The 19,118-nt window shown below is 31.0% G+C and overlaps 2 protein-coding genes across 2 annotated transcripts; both read right to left on the reverse strand.

Moving 5' to 3' along the window:
- Positions 1–16,905: 16,905 nt before the first annotated feature.
- On the reverse strand, positions 16,906–17,301 carry LOC114754811 (uncharacterized). Its single transcript, XM_028943646.1, has one exon. It carries the CDS (start codon positions 17,299–17,301, stop codon positions 16,906–16,908), a length of 396 nt encoding a protein of 131 aa, XP_028799479.1.
- Positions 17,302–17,308: 7 nt separating this feature from the next.
- LOC114754812 (UPF0481 protein At3g47200-like) lies at positions 17,309–18,616 on the reverse strand. The gene has a single exon (XM_028943647.1). The coding sequence runs from the start codon at positions 18,614–18,616 to the stop codon at positions 17,309–17,311; it is 1,308 nt and encodes a 435-aa protein (XP_028799480.1).
- Positions 18,617–19,118: the final 502 nt, after the last annotated feature.

The raw sequence follows: 19,118 nt of genomic DNA on the forward strand, positions 1-19,118 counted from the left end.
TAGAGGATGAAGTGGTCAGCGCGCAGAAAAGACACGTTTCTATAATCGGGCGACGTCGTTTCATGGCCCCGAGCTCAATTCTTTTTTAATACTCTGCTGATTATATTTACAAGTCACTTCTAACATCTTTCACATACATTAAGAAAAATTTTAAACTTTCTTAACTCTTATTTAAAACTTAACAAATTTTTAAATTTATCCTTATTTAATATACAAAGTCAACACAATAATAAATAGAGGGTAATATTATACATGCATATAAAAAATTTCTCTCAGTGCCTTATAAATATAACCCCATAGCTTTGTTTCCCTTGATGCAGCTGTAGCCACCAAGAAAATGCGTCTACAAAAGAGAGGTGTCCGCACCCTTATAAGGCATGCTTCATTCCCCTCTCTAGCAGATGTGGGAGTTCACAAAGCTAAAAAAATGTTTCTCTGCCTTATAAATAAAACCAGAGGAGTGTAGGAATTAGTTAGAAGATTAGATTTTATCCTAAATATAAAACCTTAATGTATTTTATCTCTTGTATTTATAATTTTTCTAAACTAACTTACTTAACTTACAAATGATATATGATTTAATGTTATATAGAAGCATTTTAGGAGGATCATATCATATTTGTTCTAATTAATAATTTGTATAGCTTTCTCACCCTATCCAAATTAGTACTCCTCCGGTCCTAAATATAAGACCCTATGTCTTATATTTAGGACCGGAGGAGTACTAATTTACTCAAAAGAAATCTCATTTTCTTATTTTTATTAATCGAATTCATTACAACTTTTATAGGGTCTTATATTTAGAATTGGAGGAGTACTACTTTACTCAAAAGAAATCTCATTTCCTTATTTTTATTAATCGAATTCATTACAACTTTATTTCTCATACCGTCTCTTTAATTGTACTAGAACTTAGTTTTTATTTGTTTGGGGCTTTTTGTAAGAGAAGAATATAAGAGGCGTGAGTGTATTTGGCGCCTAAAGTCAAATAAAAACAAGAAAATTTAAATAACACAAGATGCGAAGCATGAACTACTAGTCTACTAGGAGGGTATTTGGTAATAACAAAAAACACTTCTAAAAAAAAACTTTTAAAATCACTTTTAAAATTTTAGTAGTACCTAATATATTGAAATAATTTTTAGTAAACTTAGAACTCTAAAACATTTTTCCAATACCACCCAGTATCTAACATCTCATGCCTAACAACCTAAAATATTTTTCTAGTAACACCCAATATTTAGTAGTTGGCACCCTAAAATATTTTGTTCAATAACATCCAGTATCTTAAAATAATTTTTGATAAATGTACCATACAAAATATTTTCTAGTAGCACTCAGTATCTTAAGCTTACGGTGCTCGTTTCTAGGTCAAAAAAAGGGTGCTTGTTGCTATTTGGAAAAAATACATTAAGAGTAAAATTGTACTAAAAATTAGTTTAACTATTGTATTGAAAAATATTTTATGATGCTAGGTGCAATAAATTTGCTACTAAAATAATATTTCAAGCGTTAAATGCTCCTTAGAAAAAAAAAGGGTGTCATCATCCTCATTTTAGCCCAAAATGGTGTCATTTTGGGGTAGAAGACAGCAGCGGACAAGAAAAGGAAAAAGAAGGAAGCTAGGTCCTTTAGGTTATTTTTTTATGAAAATTATACGTATATTTACATAGAAGAAAAGTCCGAGAAAGCAGTACATGAAGTGAAGTAGTCCAATAAAATATCCCAAACACCTAGATCTATAGCATTAATCCTAGACAAAGGTTTCTCAGAACCATTCTCTATAGTATGTAAAAGGAGCAGATAAGACAATGAATTATGTATGCGTCCTTGATGGTGGATGAAAAGCAAAGCCTTCCACAGTATCCACAAACAAGGTATCTACTAAGATTGCCCTGCCAAGACCATGTTGAAAAGGTAGTTATCTGTTGATAAGAAAGAAAACTGACATAGACATCCTCTTGGACCTCTATGTAGTTCTTTGAAACTTACCAATACTAATGTACCAGTATACATGATAAGGGAGTGGCATAACATTTCCAAGACTAAATGAGTAAAGTTTGGAATCCTTAGGTCCGTTTGGTATGAGGAAAAATGAGAGGAAGTGGGGAAAAGAAAATTTTAATAAGCTCAATTTAAAAAATTAAAAAAGTGGGGTTAAAAGCTTTTAATTAATTTTTATTACTCTTTTATATTACTTCTTTTTTTAATTAAAATTTCAAAACCCCACTTCTTGAATTTTTTAAATAGAGCTCATTAAAATTTTATTTCCCCTCCCCTTTTTTCTATTTCCCTTATACCAAATAGTATTGTAAACTGAAGAAGCAAAGCCTGCACCCGTGTGTAGAATTGAGCCTCAGAATCATCTTTCCTAACAACCATTAATTAGGGATATATCCAATTTGTCCATTAGTCTCTGATTATGAAAATACCATATATAATAACACAGACAAGCAACCAACAAACTCATGAAGCAGTAAAAGCATCTAACTCTAAACTGCCTAAACCAAACCTCAAAATTATTTTTCAAGAGACTATCCACTCTTGATCCTAAAGATGAACCAAACCAAGTCGCTCTCACCCAGTGATATCCAAAAAAGAGATGAAATCGAGATTCCAAATGATAATCACAAAACAAGCAGAATGATTACACTGGGAAATGATGTAAGGGATTGTCTTGTAGGTAAAGCATCCAAAAACCAATGTCATGAGAAAAGATCAACACGGGGAATGCATTTTAATATGGTCATCACCCTTCAGAACTTACTAAAATCAATTGAAGTAGAAAAAGAACAAGTCATAAGAGAATGATAACCCTTAACCGCCGTAAACGATCCTGAATAAGTTCCCTTCCAAATGAGTCTATCCATTCCATGGAATGAAGAAAAGGGAGTCCTCAAGATGATGCGCGCCACATCATGTTCATGAAGATACTTAACCGGTTTCTCATTCTAACAGCCTCTATGGTGCAGTAACAAGTCACTAACTGACATGAAGGTCAATATTAATGGAGACTGCATTGGCCACCAAAGGAGGCTAAAGAGGTTGATAGAAGAGCTAGTAGCCAAAGACTAAGGGGATATTTGGATAAAACCAAACCATAATTTGGAGAATAGCTTCTGGAAAAAAAGTTATTTTTGAGAATAGATTTTGAAAGAATAGATTTTGTGAAAAAGTAATTTTGATAAAGTGAGAGTGTTTGGATAATTATTATCAGAAGCACTTTTTATATGTACAAATTACTAAAAAGAATATAAGTTAATATGATAATTACCTAAAGAATAGATTTTATAATATATTTTAATTTGAAGTAATAAATTTGTTAATAATATTTTTTCTAATATAATAAATAATATATGAGAAAAAGTAATTAATAAATAATTAATATGTGTAGATATATTTATAAAATATAACATTTAATATGTTTATAGAAGAATGATTATTTTGTTCTCCAACAGAAAAAAACTCATCAAGAATTCCCATTTCCTCTTCTCCATCGTGTCCTCCTCATTCCTCTTCGACCAGTACGCCAGCAAAGCTCTTTTCTTCAGCCTGGCCTTTCGCCATTTCCTCTGACCCAAATGCCTCTTCCATCTTGTCCTCCTCCTTTCTCTTCGACTGTGAAGCAGTTACAAGATCTAATTTCATATTTGAAAATCGCACACCACAAAACCCCAATTCAACTGATGACGGCGTGGGAGATGTGGGAGACGAGGTTCGAATGGTGATGGGTATAGATGAGACGAGGCTCGAATTTAGAGGTTTTGTGTGTTGCAGCAAAGCTTGATAGAGGAGAAGAAGCAGAACGGGACGATCATAGAGGAGACGAGGTTCAGATTTGATGGTGTTGTGTGCTGCAATGAAGCTTGATGGAGGAGAAGCAGTAAAATGGTGACAGTCATGGAGGAAGGGGGCTGCGATTGAGGTTAGGGACGATGGAGGACGGTGAAGGAATGGGAGAATAGGCGAAGCATGTGACAATTCTCATGAGTGTTTTGGTCAAATTAAATATACTATTGGTAGCTTCTGACAAGAGTAATTATCACTCCAACGGCTAATTTTTCACTCCTAAAAGCAAAAAATTATGGTTTCTTTGCAAACTAAGGTTTCAGCAGGCAAAATCTTGGGTTTTGACCCAAACTAAGGTTTTGAGAAAAATGTGGGTGTTTGGATATCAGCTCACCCAAACCATGGTTTGGGGCCCAGAATCACTTTTCTTCATATTGCCAAAGAGGGTGTTTGGATGAAATCAAACCATGGTTTGGAGAATAGATTCTGGGAAGAATAGATTTTGTGAAAAAGTAATTCTGATAAAGTGAGAGTGTTTGAATAGTTGTTATTAGAAGGACTTTTTATATGTACAAATTACTAAAAAAGGCATAAGTTAATATGATAATTATATAAAAGATAGATTTTATAATATATTTTAATTTGAAGAAATAAAATTGTTAATAAAATAATTTTTACTAGCATAATTAATAATATATAAGATAATATAATTAATAATTAATTAATATGTGTATATATATTTATAAATTATAAGATTAAATATGTTTATAGAAAAATGATTTTTTTCTAATAGAAAAATATTAATTTGCTTTAAAGATTTTAAACATGACATTCTATAACATTTTTTCATAACTAGTTGTTATAACAACATACTACCTCTCATCCTTAATATAATTAATTAATTGTTACTATTATGTGTAAAAATATTTATAAAATATAAGATTAAAAATGTTTTTGAAAAGATAAATAATTTTTTGTAAACAGAAAAAAAATGAATAAAAGAAAAAGTACTGAAGGTGGAAGAGAATGTAACAAATCCTACCTCTGAATGTTAGTACCTCTTTTCTGATTAAAAAAAAAAAAAACACTACCTCTGAACAGTGAAGGGCCAAAGGTGGAAGATGAGGGGTATATGTGTCTGGTCAAAAAAAACATATCCTCATATCTATTGGCAACTATCTAACACTTCAAATTTTTTCCAAAAGCAAATTCAAAATGCTTCTCTCCAAACCATGGTTTTGGGGGTCAAAACCATGGTTTCTGATTTTTTATAGGTGTTTGGGAAACTTTTTGCCCAAACCATGGTGGGATGATACCCAAACACCCCCAAACACCCTTTAAGATGTTTAACTTTACAACTATTTTTCCAGATCTTAGATTGTAAAGCTTTAGTAGCTAAAGTACCATCCTCACCAAGAACCAGATATTTTGGTTGTAACGCTAAAGTAATCAAAGATTCTTTTGAAGCAGTAAGCATTCTCCAAACATTTTTGGCTAGTAATGCATAATAAAATTATGAAGTTTTCTAGATACCAAGACCCCTAAAACTATTAGGCAAACAAATTCTCTTCCGGTTCAATAAATGTATTCTCCTTCTGTCTTCATTAAGCCCCCAAAACAAATCAGTAATGCGCAGATCTATTTTTGTGAGCTACAGAAGTAGGCAACTTATAGACAGAGAGAGGATAAACCAAAACAGAATGTACCATCCATTTGATGAGTATTAAACGACCTGCTTAAGACAATAAGACGCCTTCCGTTGTTGCAACTTAGAATCTATTTTATCTAAGATTCCATTAAAAACATTAGATCTTTGTCTTCCTACATCCACATATTTTCCAACATATTTTCCTAAATGATTGGCAAAGCTGATACCCAAAACTTTGGAAAGTCTAACTTTAACAGCATGTGGCACATTAGGGCTAAATGCCATCAAAGATTTAGCTCTCTTTACCTTTTTCCCAGCTAAAATGCTACATTTGTCCAAGATCTGATTTGCCAGATTGAGTAAGGACCCATTTGCCTTAACCATTAGTAGGGTATCATCCGTAAATAATGGGAAAGTGGTAGAGATCCTCTATTGAGGGTAATGCCCTTCATTTACCTTGGTGTTCTGACTGCAAAATCCAAGAGAAAGAACATTAGCACACAAAATATAAGGGCACGGTGAGAGCTGATCTCCCTTCCTTGATACCCCCCCTGAGGAAACACAGGAGACGAACATCCATTGACCAACACTTGATAAGAAACAGAGGTAACCACATACATAATCTTATCATCCATTGCAAAGGAAAATTCATCTTTAAAGGAACTGCATGAATAAAAAACCAAGACGATATATTATAAGCCTTCTCAATGTCCAACTTAATCACACACTAGCCCTTTTCTTGTTTTTGAGTGGATTTAAGCTTAGTCATAACCTCACTGACCCAAAAAATATTATCTGAGATAGTCTTCCCTTAAATCCAGGTTCTTTAGCTGCTAAGATTGAAAGGGAGGTAAATTCTTTTATCTCTTTGTAGTCCTTTTTCCTCTAAAATTGGAGATTTTTTTAGGGAAAAAATATGTTAAATCTTGACTAAATTATCCATGACCATTTTTCAATATTTTAACGTTACCACTCCTAGTTTTCTTTTCTAATATATAGATTATATGTATAGTATGTCTGTATAAATTATATATATACAGACACATATTATATATTTTAAGAATAATTAATTTTTAAGTCATTATAGTTTCAACCAATTTTTAATTAGGTGCTTATAGTTTTTTTTCTTTTTATTAAGTACTTATATTTTCACTTGTTTTTAATTAGGTCCTCGTTTTTTTTTCTTTTTATCAAGTCTTTATACCTGTATTTTTTTATTAATATAATTTAAAATAAATTATATAAATAATATTGAAATATACAATATTAATAATAAATTTAAATTAATAATTATATAACTGAAAAAAATAACTAATATAACTATTATCAGTAAAATTTTATAATCATAAAAATAAATAATCATAAATATAAAACAAATTATATAAATATATGTTTAATTAAAAATTTAATATGGAATATTATTTTTTATAAAATAATATTAGATAATATTATTTGGCAAAACATATTAGATAATATTATATTTTATATTTATACAAGAATATTATTAGAATTTTTAGAACAATGAATAAAATTAGGGACATGATTAAAAATTAAGTGAAACTATAAGAAGCTTATAAAAAGAAAAACAATTATAGGGATGTAATTAAAAATAGGTGAAAGTATAAAAACCTAATAAAAAAGAAAAAAAGAATTATAAGGATCTGATTTAAAGTAATTGGTTGAAACTATAAGGGTTTGTAGATTAAATATTCTTATATTTAATATATTGTAGTATATATATGTATGCATAAATATTTTAACAGACACAGTAAGATTAGTAAGATAACATGTTAATATTAATAAATCATCATTTCGTTTAAAATGTATATAAAAATATTTTTACCATATATGAGTGATGTGAGAGATTTTTGAGATTCTTAGTAATTAATAAAACTAAGCATATCAAAATACATATAAAAATAAAATAAGGTCAAAGTTGTGTATGTAAAAATTCCTGCTCTTTCCTCCCCTCCTAGACCAAACAATTTAATATTAAAAGTTTGTAACCCCTTCCCTCCCTTTCTCTCCATTAAAGCCCCTCTCCTCTTTTTTCCTCTCTCTCCTTCATTAAACCAAACACATCCTTATTAAGAGTTAAAAAATAATTATAAATAAATATTCATTTTATAAAAATGTAATTAAAAAAACTTTGGCAATCATAACATAAATAATTATTCTTATCCCTAATGTATATTTCAAGTATTTAGGATGTAGAAATAAATAATAACTCTTTCATTTTAAAAATTTTTTATGTTACGTTGTATTTAAATACAAATAACAACTACATTAACCAAAAAAAAAAAAACAAATAACAACTACTGATAAAACTTAATTTTTACATATTTTATCCCATATTAATTTAGAATTTAAATGTACTTTTGAGCTTGAATGAATTTTTATGTATTATTTGGTTAACTAGTCTTGAAAATTTTCATAAAAATTGGAATTTGGAGTAAAAATATAAATATTTTGCGGTTTTCAATTTTTTTGGCTTAGAATTAATATTTCTTATTTCTTCAAAATCAATTATCAAATTTTTGGAATGGTAATCTTTAGAGAATTTACAATTTCTTACCTTATTTTTGTGCATATATAATATTTAATCTACATTAATTTTATAGCGCAAAGTAACTACTTCTCCCAGTGCAATTCAGTGACACTTATTCCCGGGTCATGTGGTCATCTCCTTTTCATTCATTCAAGGGACTTACCCATTGTGACACCAATATTCCATCTTTTTCCCCTCATCATTCACCCGTTAATTGATATCATCTCCATTATGGTCGTGTCTTACTTAGACAAATTTGGAGGAAAGATGATTTCTATGGAAGCTTAAGCTTGCTGGGAAAACAACTTAAGAGAAGCTTGAAGGAAGCTAAAGAGAGCCTTACACTAGTAATTAAAAATCATAAAGGAGTGATTTTTTTCATTTATCTTTTTAGTTCAAGAGCTTGTGATTATTTAATTTTAAGTAATTTCGAGTTGTAATGTTTAGAAACAATTTAATTTTAGATTAACATTTTTTTCTTAAATTGGATTGATATTTCATTATAACATTAACGTCTCCAATCATACGCTACTAGCTAAACAAGCTTGGAAAGTTATCAGTGACTCTTCTTTTTTGTTTAGATAAATATACATCTCAAGCATATCCTAGCCTAGACCATAGATCTTCTGCCTCCAGGATTTGGAAGGATATTTTAAGGGTCGGTTCAATTATAATGAACAATTCACAATGGAACATTTTCACAAGAAAGTTAATATTCTTGTATTATCTGTTTAGTTATTATTAAAGCACAAAAGTAGTGGATTTTAACGAAACATAAGATGAGTTTTCTGAAAATTTTCGTTCTATCTCAATAAGTATCTAATAATGAGATTAGTAATGGCGATGATGCCCTAGTTAATATTGTAGAACCAACTGTGTGCATATATCAGTTCATTTTGTAATTTAAAATATATTTTAAAAATTACATTGTTAATTATGTTATTATATAAACTATCATAAGATTATAATTTAAAATAATAAGATTATAATTTAGTGACAAAATTGGCAATAAAATTGGGATGGAAAACATTTCTAACAAAATTAGAGACGAAAAATTCTATGACAAGCAATTTAACACAAATTAATAATGAAAATTTTATGTCACTAGCGGCATCACAAAATTGGAATTATTATCATTAAAGTTAGACATAGAAAGATATAATCACTAATAGCGATAGAAAAAGTCTATCACTAATCTCATCACAAATTGTTTTGGGATAGAAATTAGCAAAAAGATTAGCAACTCAAAAATTCCATCACTTATTCTTTTGTGACAGAATTAGTGACGAAAAAATTTCATTACAAAATTTCGCTGGTAATTTTAATAACAAAATTTTGAAATTAGCGACAAACTAGATACTAACTAACTATTTTTTAGGCGGTGAATCCCACTTAATGCAGAGAATAATCTCTAAGCATTGGAGATCAGTTACTATGTGTTGGGTGCTAAAACATTCAGTTTCTAATAGTAATATAAAAAATATAGATAACGAGAAAAGGAAGAGCACTACAGAATTGGTGATATATATGTCTATTACTTTTGGTCATACGTGACAGTTGATAGCCATCACTAATGGATGGACCATATATTCTTTGAGCCAAACACGTGACAATTTGAAACGGTCACGTACTGTCTAAAATTTTTCGATTCTACGTCCAAAAAGGTCATTTACTTAAGTTTTCTAATAAGGCCGCGTGACCTGCAAGGGTATCTTTACATGACGATTTGTTTTTCATAATCATCACGTATATGATACTGATATGTGATGGTTATAACAAATAACCGTCACGTAAGGCAACCAATTTTTTTGAAAAAACTGGGGGCTACTTTTCGATCAACAGCCTATATTGCAATCACAGAGCCAACATATATGCCAAAACAGAATCAGAGCTGTAAACTACATACAACAAAAGCTAGGGTTTATTTTAAATTTTTATTGCTGCTAAAGGGTAGTTTCAATGGAGTGTAGTTTCAATGACGACTTTTTATCGCCACCAAAGGTTATTTTTATTGGAAACTTTCTTTTTTTAGCGCAGAAAGTTTATTTTAAATTTAAATTTTTTTAAAAAGATTATCATGTTTAAACAATAATTTGTTCATTAATATGATTTGTTATAACGAAATAAATTATGTTCACATGTTATTGTAATAGAGAGAGAGAGAAAGAGAAAGAGAGGGTTAGAGAGATAATGTGGTGCACATCAGAGTAAAAGAGAGGAAAGAAGAGAGGAGTGAGATATTGTAATTATGTGTGTGTGAGAGAGGAAGAGAGTTAAATAATCATAATAAAATTTATAATTAATTTTTTATTATTTTTATATATTATTTTCATATCTCATAAATATAAATATAAATATAAATAGTTGTTTAAATAATTAGAAAAAATATAATAAAAATAATATTGTGTGAATTGTATTTTTTATACTAAATAGATATTATAAGTAAATATTTTAATAAAATAAGAAAATCAAATAGAAATATTTAATAATAGTAATAATGTTTAATAATATTTGATATAATAGCCAAAAGTCATTGCCAAATGATACTTTCAGCGGTGACTTTTTTTAATTGCTACTAAAGGATAGTTTCAGTGTCATATTTCAATTTATTATTATTATTATTATTATTATTATTATTATTATTATATATTTAATTTTACAATAATTATCACTAGACTCATTCCAGTTTAATGGCAAGAAGGGATGCGAAAGGAAGAATATAGGGGTTTGAACTATAAAAAAGCCCTATTTAAGGTGATAATATCTAATAGGTGAAGTGGTGTAGTGAAGTGATAACATGTGGCACAGGTGAGGTGGCGAGTGACGTGGTCGGCGGCCAGCTGGAGGTGACCTGGCCACAATCAGCTATGATGTGGCGACACCTGGCAGTGGTCCTATTTTTCTCCTGTGACACTTTTAGTGTGACAAAAAGGGTTTTTGAGTCGCTAAAAATGGCTTTCAGTAGCGATAGAAGTGAGCAAAATCAAACTGTAACCAAACACTAAAACGAAGCAAATTTATTTTCAGTTTTTTGGTTCGGTTAATTCAATTATTGGTTAAAGATTTTGTTTTTATTTTTTAAAATTTTGATTTTCGGTATTCAGTTCGGTCATTAAAAAAAAAATCACAAAACCAAATTATATGTAATATATTTATATTTAATGAATATTGCAATATATATTACATTTATATTTAATAAATATTAATAATATATATACACGCACATGACCTGTACGTTGCGTTTAAGGGGGAAGGAAAAGCTAACCTAAATAATGCTTTCACATCTCTCCTACTCCCACTGCCCTTATAGTATCAATCTCGCTCTCCTTCTCTTCCTTCATTTCTTAATCCCAATCTCTTCCTTCATCATGGTCAGCTCATCACTGGTTAGCATTACCATTTAGTTCTCTTTTGCCGCTCTCTCTTTTGCCTTTAGCTAGTATCTCATCCCTCCCTCTTCTGCACAAGTCCTCCTTTGATTCTTTAATTGATCAAGCACAGGGTCAAGAATCTAAAAAAGGAGAACTTGGTATTCTAGATCTCTACATTTATTTTATTTTCTCACTTCCTCTACTTCAAATCGCATACTAATATAATTTTAGGTATAACTGAACCAAACCAAAATATACTACAAAAAAAAGACTTTCAGTGACAACTTTTAGTGGCAACAAAAAAGTCACTGTTAAAAGTCGTCATTGAAAGTATCTTTCAGCGGCGACACAAAAAGTCGCCACCGAATGTGAGACCGCTAAATGTCTTTAGAAGGCATACATTCGGTAGCGACTTTCTAAAGTTGCCATTTCAATGGCGACTAATATTGTCACCATCGTTGAAAGTTGACTTTCAATGACGACTATTAGTATTGCCACTGAAAGTGTTTAGGATTTTCATTCAGCCTGAGATTTTTAGCAACGACTTTCTAAAGTTATCGTTGAAAGTATAATATGATAATATATATTTTATTTTACAATATTAATCAGTGAATTCAATCCAGCTCAATGGCAAGAAGATTGGACACGAAAGAAGTGTTAGTAGCAGTTTCACCTAAAAGGGAGTGAATTGGGTGAAATAAAAAAAAAATTTGACTTAATAAAATCAATAACTGAATATAACAACAAGGATAAGTAAAGAAGGATTTCACTGAGGATGAACAAATGAGCAATGACACAGGAGATTATACTAGTTCAGTCTCAACCACTTGACCTACGTCCAGTCCTCAAAGCACCACTGATTTTGCACTAACTCTCCAAGATTCAATAGGCTCTTGGTGCCACAGTACAGCAACTGAGTCTCTCTCAATCACTCTCCCTTACTACCCGTAAGGTTACAACTCCTCAAAAGTCCACACTTTTGAGTAACTCACAAATTTGAGTAAAAGAAATTTTAGACTCTCTCATAGAGTATATATTTTAAACATTGAAGTTCGGTACAAAAAACAGAGTATTGAATGCAACAGGAAATTTCAACAGATGGTAGCTCAGCTTATTCAATACTTCATTCAATGCTCTTCGCGCCATTTGTAGTTGGAGTATTACAGTTATCTATTAGACTGAAGAGCTTCTAGCCGTTGGAAGATCGCTTGTGTGTGCTCGGCAATTACAATGGTTGTTCGTAATAAATGTTTCTAACACAGTAGGTTTAAGCCTATAATTTTATCCGTTATGCTTCGTAATCTGTAGAAGTCTCTTAGCATAAGTAAGCTTTGTTCTTCAGGTAAATATAAATGAATAATAGAAAAGGTGATGATTCTTGATATTTATACAATAGATAAAAATATAAAATCAATCATCAGATATTCAGAAAGTAAGATAAACTTACTAGATTGATGTCTTGATCGATAACCCCTTGATCGATAACATCATTGATTAATTAGATAGAGATATACTTAACATATGAATTCATTTATCGAGTTCATTATAGATCATCCAATTACGGAATAAGTGATCGATAAATGATGAAATACTGACAAAGAAATTTTAGAAAGGAAAGTACTTTTGAATTCTGTGCAAGGTTTATTCATTTTAAATTTATAAGCCTTCGTGTTGTTCTAAAAGAAATAACATGATTAATGAAGGCTAAGAAAAGCTTAAAGATAATATGAAGAATCTTTCTGATAGATAATCGTGAATAACAGTTTCAAAGAGGTGAATTGATTTATATATCGAATAGGTGGTCGAACAATACTTGATTAAATAGTTCATCGATAATTCTATGTTATCGTGAAAATATCTTTTAAACATAATGATCTGGCACTTGATCAATAAAGGCTTGATTGAACAAGTGATCTGAAAAACAGTTCAGGAAGACTTGAACAGTCATGCATAAAGATAAGTCGATGATCGATTAAATAATCAATTAATAGATAATTGATTAAGTGATCAATTATTGTCTATGAAAACTTTGTTTTGGAATATAACAGGAAGAGTTTGATAGAACAGATTATTGATTAACCAAAAATGATTTGTCAAACAATGTTCAAATAAATTATTGATAAACTAATGATCGACAATATGATTGATAATTTAAAGCTGTGAGTGAGTCAAGGAAACTTACCAATTATCTGTGCCATTATCGATTCCCTCTTGATCGATCAGGTGATTGATACACCTTCTGTTATAAGCAAAGAAGTTAAACCTTTTTCCTGACAGCTTATTGATCAACCAATAATCGATCAAGTGATAGATGATTTCCTGAAACATCTTATATTAAGCAGTTATACCAATGATTGATCAATTGATTGATCAATCTATTTATCTAACAAGTTATTAAGCACAGTAAATTATCTATCACGTGATCGATTAATCATAATTGTAAATAGACACAAAATACTTTGACAATTATCTGGCATATGTTCAATTAACTAGTGATCGAACACTTAATCAATTAATATAACAAATATTCAGAGATACTTCGAAACTTAATTTGTTATCATCAAAACACTTAAATTCAACAAGAAGGTGGTCATTAGTTTGAACTTTGAAGAAGATACATTTAAGTTGAAATATTTGGATGGTGACATGGCAATAAGGTGGTGACGTGGTGATGATGTGGTGTCGGCGAAGCCATTTTTCTCCAACATCACTTTCAGCTAGAACTAGGAAAACGGGCCGGTTTGGCCCTGCAGGGCTGGCGGGCTTAAAGGAGCTAGCCCTACAGGGTCAAAATTTTAAAAAAAAAACCCCAATTTGCTAGGCCCGACCCTTAAGCAGACGGGCTCAGGGCCAGCCCATGGGCTTCCGACCTATTTTAAAATAAATTTCATTTTTCATATATTTTATCAAAAAATAAAAATAAACCAATGAAATTACTAGTAAAAGATATAAATATGAATGAAATTAAGTCACAAATATAAAAGACCATCATATCTAAATGTCCATCAACATACAAAAAATCTAAAACATCTATTAAACATAACAAGTCAATGATATTAACATCCAAAAGTTTCATTAAAAGTAGACAAACATTTTCACTAAAAAAAAAAGTGGATAAACACTATCATTAATTGTAAGAATATTTGATTGTGCTTTATTAATAATAGGCTCTTCTTAACTTTTAAAAATATCAATAATTTCTTAGGCTTTAATTGTGAAAATCACTTTGCTGCATAATCTTATGGGAAGTCTGAAATATCTTAGCACTTTGGATTGATCCATAGTATGCTTTTAATGAGCTAACTATGTCATCTTTTTTTTTTTTTTTGCTTTTGTTCCGAATGGTTTTCTTTGGTTTTGTCTAGCTCGTTTGTCTAACTCTATTTAAATATATAGTAAAAATTATGATATAGTCACTATAGAAAAAGTGTTAACTTATTTATTAAAATTTTATGACATATATACAAATTGTTATGTATCTGTTGATTCAATCATTAAATTTTTTGTTTTAATATGGGGAATATATTTTTTTTATTTTAATATATAAGTGTTGGTTCAAATAAATACAAATTTGAAATCTTATTTAGGATATGGAGAATATATTTTTATTTATTTTAATATCATTAGAGATTGGGGTGTGAGTTGAGAGTGAGTGAAAAACTGAAAGTAAACCTTAGAGAGGGAGAGCGTGTAAAATGTTATGGACTTAGATTAGGGTCAAGAAAAAAAAAATAAATTAAAAAATTATTGTTGGCAGACCTAAACGGGCTAGCCTTTTTATTTTTGAGCCCTACAAGGCTAGTCCTTTTAAGTCTAAATTCCTTTTGAAGACCTCAAATTACAACCCCGACCCTCAACTTAAACGGGTCGGCTTGATGAGTTCGACCTATTTTCCCGGCTCTACTTTCAGTAGCAACAAAAAAGCCACCGTCGCGGCAACAAATTTCATAGCAACAAAAGTTGACTTTCAGCGGCGATTTTTTTTGTTGCTACTATCAGCCACAGTCGCTACGGTAATAACTTTTTAACGGTGACATAAAACCTTTCAACAGCGATTTTTATACTTTTAGAGGTGATAAAAAAGTCAATTTTTTTGTAATGATATTTTGGTTCAGTTTTATCTCTGTTAATAATATTATTCAGTTCAGCTCCATGTTGTTAAATGCTTCATCTTGGTGTTTTGATTTTTTCGGTTTTCAATCCTAACTAAACCAAAACACCAAATACTCGCCCCAAACATATTAGTCACTGCTGAAGGGTCTTTTAGCGGCGACAAAGTAAGCCATCGTTGAAAAGTATTAGCAGCAATTACTATGGCAATGACTTGGCGATGATTTTTTGCTGTCGAAAGCTTTCAGCAGCAACTAAGTCAATTTTTTTTAGTGTAGGAGAAGGTGCCTAGCTAAAAAATTGTCTTAAAATAAAACTTGAAATCCAACCAATCTAAACCAGTACCACAACGTTCATCCAATTAACTGATTAGAGAAGACATATTGCTTTGACTTTAACCTCATATTAAGGATATATTTCCTTTTTATGATATAATGAATACGTGAGTTATGATTAAAAAATATATAATATAATATACAAAGAAATATATTTGCACAATAAATAATATTCAAAAAATAATAATATATAATATTAATGCATAATAAAATTAGATTATATTATTTATAAATTATGAATAAAGTGTAACTTATTTTTCTTGACTGTAATCATTTTTCTTCTCTATCTTAGCTTTCTTCCATGCCAGAGTGAATGTAATCCAAATTGGCATGTTTTGGTTTGTTTTAAATTGGGCGAAATTTTTTAAATAGTGACATATGTCTACAAAAGACCCTATAGTATAATTACGGACCTTATTTTACACAGCATTTGCAACTTTGTTTTGCTCAAGTTACTAGGTTTTTTGGATGGTAAAAAATGTTATTAGTTATTTATTGGCCGCGTTGATTGTATTATAAATATAGAAGTTGAACATAAAACATCTGAAACAACCATTGTGAATATTCAAGGGTTAAAGTATATATTTGCCCCGAAATTTTTTACTCAAAAGCTCTAAGCATTAGGAATTTCTTTTTTATGTAAATTTGACCCAGAAGTTTAAAATCATAGCAATATAATGTTACACTCTGTCATTAAAAATATTAATAGTCGACATCATTATTTTAATAATCAGCATTAGTTTTTTAAATATAAGATGCAATATTATAACAATTTTAAACTTTCAGAGCAAATTTATACAAAAAAAAAAATTCCTGATGTCCAGAGCTCTTGAATGAAAACTTTAAGGACAAATTTGCATCTTAACAGTACATTCAAAGCTGTGAAAAGCTAAAGCTACAGACTAGAATACATAATCGTCATTTGAACATTATCCATGAAGATAGACGTCTGCTAGAATTCATAACATCACAATGAAAATAGAGATATAGATAATGAAAGAAAAGCCAATACTGACGACGATGACAATGCTGAAATGCACATAACATAATAGCTAGAAAACCAAAAAGAAAGACAGAAAGAAAGAAAGAAATAGCTGGCTAGATTTACTTAGCCACTTCAGCTAACCGAAATGACAGAGCATTCTGAACAAAAGTGAAGACAATGAGTAACACGGCGGCAGCAGAACCAACAATTTTCCATGGGGTGCCACAGTAGTCACGTCTCAAATTTGTGCACCATCTGTGGTACCTGCTACGATAAAATTTATTTACTTGACAACAAACTTCATGGTAATGAGAGTGTACACCTGGTGTTATGATATTTTTTCTGAGGCTGTTCACCATTGTAGCTACTGCCTTGGAGTCGCCTAGCGCATTAGTGATAATGCCTTTGTCCACCAGCAATTCCACATCTTTAGCAGTGTTTATAAGGAAATCTAATAAAAACATATACTGACTCACATAATGATTGTCAGCATAGTGGCATTGTTCAAATGCCATCACATTTCTAATGTGATGGCATTTGAACAAAAGTGAAGACAATGAGTAACACGGCGGCAGCAGAACCAACAATTTTCCATGGGGTGCCACAGTAGTCACGTCTCAAATTTGTGCACCATCTGTGGTACCTGCTACGATAAAATTTATTTACTTGACAACAAACTTCATGGTAATGAGAGTGTACACCTGGTGTTATGATATTTTTTCTGAGGCTGTTCACCATTGTAGCTACTGCCTTGGAGTCGCCTAGCGCATTAGTGATAATGCCTTTGTCCACCAGCAATTCCACATCTTTAGCAGTGTTTATAAGGAAATCTAATAAAAACATATACTGACTCACATAATGATTGTCAGCATAGTGGCATTGTTCAAATGCCATCACATTTCTAATGTGTATTTCTATGTCATCATATACTTTAAAGGGTGCCATTTCCAACTGACCATTTCCAAAGCGTAAGTGAATTGAGCCGTTCCCTCTCACTGCCCTAAACTTTAACCCTATTTCATGCAGCTGACTAGCACTGGGCAAATGTTCCACTATCTGGCTACTTGTTTCCCACTCGAGTCTCTCGTCAGTTGGTGGCAAGAAAAACTCTCTTATTAGATGAGTGAAGTGCTCCACTCGTTCGGTCACTACTTCGGCATTATGTTCTAACACGTTCACTTTCAGATCATTAAAAAAGCTCGAGGTAAGATCCGTAAAGGGAATTCCTGACCCTTCAGGAAATGCCATGTCGTACAGTTGTTTCAAAACAAAGAATGGAATTTGATTCTCAAGTAATATCAGGTCGACGTATATGGCTCCTACCAACCATGGTTTTAGTAATACATGATCTTCAACTGCCCACTGCTGATTCGAATCTAACCGAAGAAAGTACTCAAATATGAAGCACGAATCGGTTATAATCATCCTCAAGAACTTGCCACTGCTCATTTTAACTTGCTCCGCATAACATTTTCTTATTCTGTCTTCCAATCCTGTCAGGGTTCTCAGATAATCCTCCAACAACCCAACATTACGAACTCTTTCAAGGAAATTCTTGACATATGTCGATTTGAACTTTTCCATATATTCCAATTTACTTTTTCCATGGTGATATGGCCCAATTGAGACAACATTAGGAGAGTAGGCTGCTTTGTTTTGTTTGCGAATAACATCCGGAGTTTTGTAGATACAACAGTTGAATGTCAAAGGAGGGCGTGGAGTTTCTAGACTTATAGAAATCTCTCTTGCCAAACGTTCGATCCTATTCTCTTGGGAACCATTCCCTTCCTGCCTTTGAGTTGCTTCATCCACAGCTTCAATGTTTGCCATGTTTTTGTGTGAACCTTGAAAAGAAAACAGTTGACTTCAACTTTAGGTCTGAATTCCCCAGGTAAGAATTTTTTTTGTTAAGTGTATTATTCATGTTAGATCTTGTGTTTTCATAAGCTAAAATTTCAGGATTTAATCCTTAACATAATTTTGAATAAGAAAACTAGGTCAACAGACACAAATCTTTCGAAAAGATTTTCAACTTTAATTTTACAAGAATAAAGGCCCGTTTAATAGGAAGAATTAGAAAAAAGGTAAGGGAAGGGAAAATTTTCGGCAACGGGGACGTTTAGAGAGCAAAGGAAAGAAAAGGAAAAAAATGAATTAAAATAATTTTTTTAAAAAAAAAAAGAAAAAGAAATACCAAACATGCTTTTAACCAATCTGGGTAAAAAAAAACATCTCCTTCATTATCTTCATCCGGGACCAAGGATATCAAACCGAAAAAAGGGATTATGCAACGTATCATAGCTAGATCAAAACCATTGCCATGAACTCAGGC

This window comes from Neltuma alba, unplaced genomic scaffold (genome assembly GCF_004799145.2).
Source record: "Neltuma alba isolate B1F8T4 unplaced genomic scaffold, ASM479914v2 tig00010192_pilon, whole genome shotgun sequence".
In the NCBI taxonomy this organism is placed as follows: domain Eukaryota; kingdom Viridiplantae; phylum Streptophyta; class Magnoliopsida; order Fabales; family Fabaceae; genus Neltuma; species Neltuma alba.

Coding starts and splice junctions, on each gene's coding strand:
- LOC114754812 (XM_028943647.1), bottom strand. CDS start 18,616: ATGGCAAACATTGAAGCTGTGGATGAAGCAACTCAAAGGCAGGAAGGG.
- LOC114754811 (XM_028943646.1), bottom strand. CDS start 17,301: ATGGCATTTGAACAATGCCACTATGCTGACAATCATTATGTGAGTCAG.